Raw genomic sequence first — 8,320 nt, 5'->3', positions numbered from 1 at the left:
CGGGGGAGGAGAGGAGGAGGGGAGAGGGCGAAGAGAGGGGAGAGGAGGTGGGAGGGAAGAGAGGGCAGAGAAGATGGGGCAGGGAGGAAGGGGAGAAGGGGAGGGGGAGGGGGAAGGACCCGCCGCCCGCAGTGACCGTCATCCGTGCCTCCCAGGACCACTCGGAGCTCCCCATGGGCGCCGCAGCCACCATGGCCCACGAGATAGGCCACAGCCTTGGCCTCAGCCACGACCCCGACGGCTGCTGCTTGGAGGCCTTGGCCGAGCAGGGCGGCTGCGTCATGGCCACGGCCACTGGGTACGCGCGTGGGGGGGAGCTGCGGGCCGGGGCGGCGTTTCTTTGGTTATCCTTCAGTTTCCTCTTCTGTAAAATGGAAACGATGATGACAGTGCCGCTCTTAGGGCTGTTTAGCTGCAGGCGACGCAGGTAAAGTGGATTCTCGGGCGGCATGTAGAGTGTTTTCCGAACATCCGGGGGAAGTTACTCCTACCCTGAGACCCGGGGAGTAGCACCGCTGGGGCGCGAACTCACCTCGAGTCTGGCCTGCCCAATTTGGTGGCACACACTCCCGCCTCGGGCTCGCTGCGTGGCCGTGCGCGCGGGTCCATCCCTCCCTGGCGCCGCCCCTGGAGGGTTCGTGCCTCCTCCCTTCGCTCTGGTGGCGCCCGCGCTTTGGCGGCTGTGCGGCCCGGCCCAGGCAGGGTTGGGGGTCGGAGAGGAGCGGGGCTTTAGGGACGGTCCCCACGCCCGGCGCCCGCAGGCACCCGTTCCCGCGCGTGTTCAGCGCCTGCAGCCGCCGCCAGCTGCGCGCCTTCTTCCGCAAGGGCGGCGGCGCGTGCCTCTCCAATGCCCCGGGTCCCGGGCTCCAGCTGCCGCCGGCACGCTGCGGGAACGGCTTCGTGGAGGACGGCGAGGAGTGCGACTGCGGCCGCGGCCAGGTCAGGTCGACTTGCCGTACCCGGGGGACCAAGGCCGGCCCCGAGTCGCCCTCTCCCCGCGCCCTCGCCGGGTCCCCGACTCGCCTTTCTGGCCCAGGAGTGCCAGGACCTCTGCTGCTTCGCTCACAACTGCTCGCTGCGCGCGGGGGCCCAGTGCGCCCACGGGGACTGCTGCGCGCGCTGCCTGGTGAGAGCATGGGAGGCTGGGGGTGGGGTGGAGTGTTGCGGGGTGCTTGGGAGCCGGACTGTTGACCTCGGCGATTGGCGACCTCAGGTCCCACGGGTGGGTGCCGGCTCTGCTCCGTGCGTGGGTCCGCCTGGTCCTCCGAATCGCGCTCTCGGCACGGGGCGCTCACCGGCTCGTTGTCTCTTTGTCCTCCCTCACTGGGTCCTCGGTGCAGCTGAAGCCGGCGGGCGCGCTGTGCCGCCAGGCCACGAGCGACTGTGACCTCCCAGAGTTCTGCACAGGCGCCTCCCCACGCTGTCCCCCGGACGTTTATCTCCTGGATGGCTCGCCCTGCGCCGGAGGCCGCGGCTACTGCCGGGATGGCGCGTGTCCCACGCTGGAGCAGCAGTGCCAGCAGCTCTGGGGCCCTGGTGAGACAACGCCAGAGCCCTGCACCCTGTACCCACCTCGGATCGGCCCAGTTTTCTGCGGTGGGGAAGATGGGCAGAGGGAACTGAGGTCCAGGAGGCGCTGCCTCTGTCTGGGCTGCCCCCAGACGGCCATGCTTCCTCAGGCTCCCGCCCAGCCCCAGAGGCCTGTTTCCAGGTGGTGAACTCCGCGGGAGACGCCCGTGGGAACTGTGGCCAGGACAGTGAGGGCCGCTTCCTGCCGTGTGCAAAGAGGTAGGGTGTGAAGGGAGCCAAAGGTGTGGGGAAGGGAGGGGTTGTGGCCTGCAGCAGGGTAGACCACTACTCTCCTCTTCCTCCCAGGGATGCTGTATGTGGGAGGCTGCAGTGCCAGGGCGGAGAGCCCAACCCACTTGCCCCACACACGGTGCCCATGAACTCCACCACTCTCCTGGGTGGCCATGAAGTGACCTGCCGGGGAGCCTTTGCACTCCCTGGTGCCCAGCTGGACCTGCTTGACTTGGGTCTGGTAGAACCCGGCACCCTGTGTGGACCTAGAATGGTGAGCCCTGACCAACCCCCTCCCTGCCACTTGAGTCCTGCAGGCCAGAGTATCCTCCTCACCATACGGTGCGCACCGCCCACAGGTGTGCCAGAACAGGCGCTGCCAGAACGCTACCTCCCAGGAACTGGAGCGCTGCCTGACTGCCTGCCACGGACAGGGGGTGAGCTGCCTGTCGGTAGGGGTGGCCTTGGGGTCCCTGATCCTACGTGACCCTCTTTCCCACCTCTTCTTCACAGGTTTGCAATAGCAACCATAACTGCCACTGTGCTCCGGGCTGGGCTCCACCCTTCTGTGACAAGCCAGGCTTTGGTGGCAGTGTGGACAGTGGCCCTGTGCAGCCCGAAAGTGAGCCAGTGGGGGGCAGTTGGGCAGGGCTCAGGTGGTGTCCCTGCTCAGGACTCAGCCCATCCTGTCCTCCGCAGACCATGACATCTTCCTGCTGGCCATGCTCCTTAGCTTCCTGCTGCCTCTGCTCCCCGGGGCCGGCCTGGCCTGGTGCTGCTACCGGCTCCCAGGAGCCCATCTCCCTCAGTGCTGGAGAAGTGACCCCGCATGCAGTGGGTAGGCTCTGACTGCCCGGCCTCTGGAGGCTCAGGCCCCTGCTTCCTCAGCCCACTTCTATGGTTCCTTCCTCAGAGCTCTGCCAGGGCTGCAGGAAGCTGGGGCAGGGTCCTTGGCCTTGGCCCCAGGTGCAGAGAACAGCCCTGGAGACTGTGGATGGACGTCTTGGGCGGGAGGCCCAGTGGCCTTCCAGGGGAGCTGAGGATGTGGATCCTTCCCCACCACCAGCTTCTCAGGGCATGGCCCTCTCTCCCCCATGGCAGCCAGTCTTGTCCACATGTCCTGCTTCTCCACCAGGTGGCTGCTCACCCTTGACTTTGCCCAGTTTTTCCACCAGTTCCAAATGCAGGCCTTGCTCCTGTGCCCTTGGAGACCTCTCCAGCCTCCATCTCAAGCGCTTTCTGTCCTCTGCCACTTCCTCCGCCCCCATCGCCTCTGTCACCTGCTTCAGTTTCCCAAATGCTGCACCCAGCATGTCCTTTCACTCCATACCACTGGTCAGCTATGGTGCCGGCTGCCCTTGTGCCAGGGGCTTTTCCCCAACCCAGTTCTCTGTGGCCTGGGAGGAAGGTCACACAACACTGAGCTTGGTCGTCCTAGGGCTTCTCCTTCACTGGGGCCCTGGGCAAGGCAGGTCTGACCCAGCCTGGCCTTGGGAGTGCTCAGGGCAAGCTTGGGCTGGAGGAGGGGGCGGAAGGCATCCCAGATGGGGCAGGGTACCAGCCAGGCTCCAGGTGCCGGCTGAGAGGGCCTCGACACAGTAAGCAATGATTGGGGGTCTGTAGTCAGAACCTGGCGTGTAAGCATGGGAGGAGGGTGCTGCATCTCATCCCCAGGGCAGACTCTTGAGGGCAATGGAGTCTCTTTTGAAGAGAGGTCATGGGAAGTGAGAGGCCGGGGGAGATGGGGTGAGGCAGCTGAAGATGGCTTGGGATCTTCAAGGGCCAGGAGCACAGGCACAGGGGAGGATGTCTGGCTCTTTAAGACCTGAGTGATGCCAGTATCTGGAGACTGCCTGGCTGCTGGGGTGGCATCAGAACTTGGGGTCAGCGTCAGGGCTGGAGAGAGGAGGTGCCGGGGGCCATGGGAGGGCATGAGTCTCAAGTGGAGCCTGGACCCAAGGGCTCCTCTCAGAAGGGAGTAGGAAAGACTTGGAACAGAGGGTGGAATCTCAGGCAGAACTCCAGCTGGACACCATGCTGTAGGAAAGAGTCCCAGGGTGTCCTGCTAGGAATCACTGTTCCAACCTCTTGGATTCTTATCCCGCTGCCCAGGCCCAAAGAAGGCCCATGCAGGGACCATGCCCTGGGCAGTGTTCACCCCATGGAGTTGCGCACCATAGCCACGGATGAGCCGGGCCCTCGGGTGAGTGAGGCATGGGGAGGGGAGAAGGAAGTGAGGGTATGGCCCCCTCCTCTCCACAGCCACCTTGAGGCCCTTGTGCTCCACCTGGCCCCAGGGACTCCTGCCGACTGTGTTCACAGCATTCATGCTCCGTCGTTGCTTCCAGACCCTGAGAACTCTGCCAGAGTCCAGCAGCCACCCTGAGAAGCCTGTGTCCTGCAGCCCCGCCTGACCCCCAAGGTAGGTGGGGATCCTGATGCAGAGCCCTCCACTCGCATGGCTCACCCACCCACCCCTCTCGTCCCTTGGCTCGCTGCCCCCTGCTTTGAGGTTTCTGGGCTTGGGTTATTATGGAAATGAGACATGACCTCTCAGAAAAGCTGTTGTCATGGAGACCATATTGCTGGAAGCCCCTGGGCTGAGGAGGGAGAAGTTGTGGCTCTTCCCAGGTCACTGGTCCTCACTGAGACGAGACATGCCCCTGCCAAATGACTTGCAGCCTGGGGCCCCAGTACTTAGGGGATGACCCACGGTCCTCCTCATTCTCAGCAGGTCAAGTGCAGATGCTACAGTCCAGTCTCTGGTGAGAAGTGCTCCTGGAATGAGAAGACTTAAAGGCACGTGGCCACTGAGAGCCACTCCAGGAACTCAGACCCCCAAGGGCAGAGCCAGTGAAGCCCTTCCTGCACCTTCAGTCACCTTGGAAGTTTCTTCTAGTTGATCTCCAGCCCACCCACTCCAGGACCCCAGAGCCTCATCAGAAGTTTCCCAGGGGAGTCCCCAGCCCTGAGAGTACACCTCCAGCTCCATAATCCGTCAGCCCCAGGAGCAAAGGTCATCTAGTCCCTGATGTCCCTCACTAGGGGAGGCTGGGTTGTGCTGGGCAACCAGAGAGGCCTCTGTCCTGGGAACCTGGTATGTCTCTTCCCCTGGATCCAGCTCTGTGGAAGGCAGTAACTGCTGGCCAGAAGCTAGAACTCCTGGGACTTCATGTTTTTACTGAGTCCATACTCCCCTGAACCCTGGCCCCTGCAAACACACACACACACACACACAAACAAAAACGTTGGGACCTTTTTTCTTGTCTCTTCTTGCCCTGTCTTATCCCCTAGATGCTTTCTCAGTCCTCACTCCCACTCCTAGTGCTCCACCTGAGGTTCTGGGGGAATGATGCAGCTCCCTTGCTATGAACATGACTCAACCTCCCCCACCCTCCGTGGGAGGGGCCCGAGGGAGTCATTGAGTTAAAGATACCAGAATAGAAGCCAAAAGGAAGACATGATGCCCTTGGACCTTTGTGAGTTTTTTCTGCCTATAAATCCAACCACATGGGGTACACTGAGGGCCACAGGGGATGGTAGCTGGTGGGTGGAGCCTCGGATGGCAGCTAGGACCCCAAGCATGTGTCTGGGCACAGGACAGTGTTGCATACCTTGAATACCCCCTTTGCCCTGACTCTCTTGTTTCCCTGGGACATTCTTGTTCTGTTGCTTCATGTAAGAGTTGCAAAGTGACCTGCGTTAGCCTACTGAGAGAGCCGTAGGTGACCTCTAGGTGTCTAGATTGGTACCTGGCTCTGGGTTAATTTAGGGTTGGGGAAATATGCTCAGTAAAGGAGGTGCGGTTGAGGTATGGATCCAAGGTTGGTTGTGTTCCATATGAAAGGCATGAGTTGTGTATTATCCCTAGGAATCAGCAGTTTCTCACAGCCAGCAAGCTGCCCCCCACCACAAGATGTTAAACCATCACGGAGGACATGAAAAGCATATTTCCCACATGCTCACCCTTCAGGACCCCACAGGACTCTAGCTACAAAGGTCCCTAGGGGAGGCTACACTCTGCCCTCTTGACAACTACCTAAGACTGCCCAGCCCCACCTTCCCCATTCGTGAAGAACAATGGGAAGGAAAGGGGGCCATGGAAGAGAAATCCCAGTCTAGGGGGAGGGGCATGACTGGAGCCCAGAATCGCCTGGCTCATGGAGAACTGGAGAAAAGGGACTTAGGAGAACAGAGCTGGCAACAGGCCAATAGTAGGAGCGTGAAGGGCGCAGGAGGGGAGTCAAGTAACCTAGAACTGAGCAGGGGCTGCTGAGGAGCTGAGCAGTCATCAGGCTGGGGGGTGGCGAGTGCGCTCAACTCAGGTGACACCCTCTCTTTGGCCATCCAGCTGCCAACTACTTGGGGCGGCCCCTGGGGCGACTGTCCTTCCTCTGACACTCTGCGGTGTGTGGTCATCTCTCAACCCTTCCTCCTCCCTCCCCATCCTCCCATCATGAGGCCCTTGGCCCCGAAGAAGGGAGTTGCCCGCAGACAGGTGGGAGAATGTGCCTGCCCTGTGTGGCCGGAGCTTGGGCCTGAGTTTCCTTCCCTCCCCCCTCTCTTTTCCCAAGCACCAGTACAAAAGGATGTTGCAGAATTAAACCACCTGCAGTGGCATGGTTTGCCTTTCAATTCAGTGGCCATGGCTATCAGCACTGTGGCCGCCTCCTGATGAAACAAATGAGGAAGCAAGCAACCACAAACCACAGACTGATGTATGATCACAGCCAAGGGCAGCCAGGCTGATTGTGGCTCTCAGATTATACTTTGAATGCCTGGGTTTTGAAGGTCTGTAGATGAACCTCTGGAATGATTGAGGAAAAAAAGAGAAGGAACAAATCAATAACATCACGAATAAAAACGAGCATACATGAAGACATAGCAGAGATTTCCTATATACTAAGAAAATGATATATCATTATGCAAATAGATTTGAGAAAGGTGAAAAACACAAATTCCTAGAAAAATAGAACCGACCTACTGCAGTGTTATAATACATATATACTGATTTTCAGCCATGGCTCCTGGCTTCTGCTCCCATAGTCTTTATTATAATGTTGGGACACTTGAGGTCTCAGGAAACAGAATCTCTTTCTGACCTTCTCCTGCCCTCATTTCCCCTGCCTAAGGCAGAAGTCTAATCTGATTGTGGGTCAAAAGACCCTCATTCCAGAGAGAGTCCTGCCCCATACCTTAGAAAAGGGAATGCTGTCCAGGGAGGCCAAGGAAAGTCTGAATAGACAGGGATTGCTGGATTTAGATTAGGTGCTTTCTGTCCAATTGCATTTCTACATGGTTGCAATCATGCCTATGTAATGAAACCTCCACAAAACCCCCAAAAGACATGGTTTGAAGAACTTCCAGATAGCTGAACGTGTGGAGGTTCCTGAAGGGTAGTATGCTGGGGAGGGCATGGCAGTTCCACACCCCTTCCTATACTTTGTCCTGTGCATCTGTATCCTTTGTGATATCCCTTATAATAAATTGGTAAACATATTTCCCTGAGTCCCAAGAGCCACTCCAGCAAATTAATCGAACCCAAAGAGGGGTAATGGGGACCCCAACTTGAAACGAGTCGGTCAGAAGTTCCAGAGATCCAGACTTGCAACTGGTGTCTGGTGTGGGGCAGTCTTGGAGATTGAGCCCTTAACCTGTGGGATCTGGTGCTATCCCTGAGTAGAATTGAATTAGATGACACCCAGCTGGTTTCCACTATTTGATGTGTGGGGGAAAAGTCATACATTTAGGCACAGAAGTCTTTTTCTGTGTTGATGATTGTGGTGGTGGTAATGTGAGAACAGAGGAAAAACATGAGTTTTCCTGAAAGACCAACATTTGATTAAAGAGAAATAGAATGCCCAAGTAGTTTTATATTTATCAGGAAAATTTGAATCAGTAGTTAAATATCCTTCTCCATGAAAACGCCAGGCCCAGATTTTTTTTTTAATTCCCAGAGAAATTTCTTCAAGTTTTAAGAAACAATCTTATTCACTTCCAGTGAACTGAAATAGAGGGAATTCTTCACCACTCATTCTATAAGACCATTATAATTTTACACCCAAACCAGAGAAGATACACCACATAAGCAAAATTGCAGGCCAAGTTCAATCATTAACATAGATGTCAAAAACTTAAACAAATGATTAGCAAACCAAGTTTTAAAAATATATTTAAAAATATAACAAATACTGCCAAATTGGGGTAAACCCAGGAACTATCCTTAAAGGGTTAGAAAATCAATTGGCCGGGCGCAGTGGCTCAAGCCTATAATCCCGGCACTTTGTAAGGCCAAGACAAGAGGACTGCCTGAGCCAACAGGTTCGAGACCAGCCTGGGCAACTTGGTGAAACCTTGTTTCTACAATAAACAAAAAATTAGCTGGGTGTGATAACATACATCTGTAGTTCTGGCTACTTGGAGGACTGAGGTAGAAGGATTGCCTAAGCCCAGCAGGTCGAGGCTGTGGTGGCTGTGAGCGTGCCACTACACTCCAGCCTGGGTGACAGAGTGAGACTCC

At 57.2% G+C, this 8,320-nt stretch overlaps 1 protein-coding gene across 1 annotated transcript in view; it reads left to right on the top strand.

Moving 5' to 3' along the window:
• Nucleotides 1-7,299, top strand: part of ADAM33 (ADAM metallopeptidase domain 33) — a gene marked incomplete at its 5' end in the record, with an annotated part of 15,660 nt that extends 8,361 nt beyond the window's left edge. Inside the window, 12 exons of the mRNA XM_008066565.2 lie at nucleotides 156-298; nucleotides 762-939; nucleotides 1,037-1,126; nucleotides 1,341-1,536; nucleotides 1,680-1,788; nucleotides 1,876-2,074; nucleotides 2,160-2,237; nucleotides 2,314-2,422; nucleotides 2,500-2,638; nucleotides 3,913-4,003; nucleotides 4,098-4,222; nucleotides 4,532-7,299. Coding sequence (XP_008064756.2) covers nucleotides 156-298; nucleotides 762-939; nucleotides 1,037-1,126; nucleotides 1,341-1,536; nucleotides 1,680-1,788; nucleotides 1,876-2,074; nucleotides 2,160-2,237; nucleotides 2,314-2,422; nucleotides 2,500-2,638; nucleotides 3,913-4,003; nucleotides 4,098-4,214 — 1,449 coding nt within the window. The remainder of the gene's footprint in view (nucleotides 1-155; nucleotides 299-761; nucleotides 940-1,036; nucleotides 1,127-1,340; nucleotides 1,537-1,679; nucleotides 1,789-1,875; nucleotides 2,075-2,159; nucleotides 2,238-2,313; nucleotides 2,423-2,499; nucleotides 2,639-3,912; nucleotides 4,004-4,097; nucleotides 4,223-4,531) is intronic.
• Between the last annotated feature and the right edge of the window lie 1,021 nt (nucleotides 7,300-8,320).

Source organism: Carlito syrichta, unplaced genomic scaffold, assembly GCF_000164805.1.
Source record: "Carlito syrichta isolate Samal-C Ts95f unplaced genomic scaffold, Tarsius_syrichta-2.0.1 Scaffold309007, whole genome shotgun sequence".
Lineage (NCBI taxonomy): Eukaryota > Metazoa > Chordata > Mammalia > Primates > Tarsiidae > Carlito > Carlito syrichta.
This window is presented reverse-complemented; position numbering and strand designations above follow the sequence as displayed.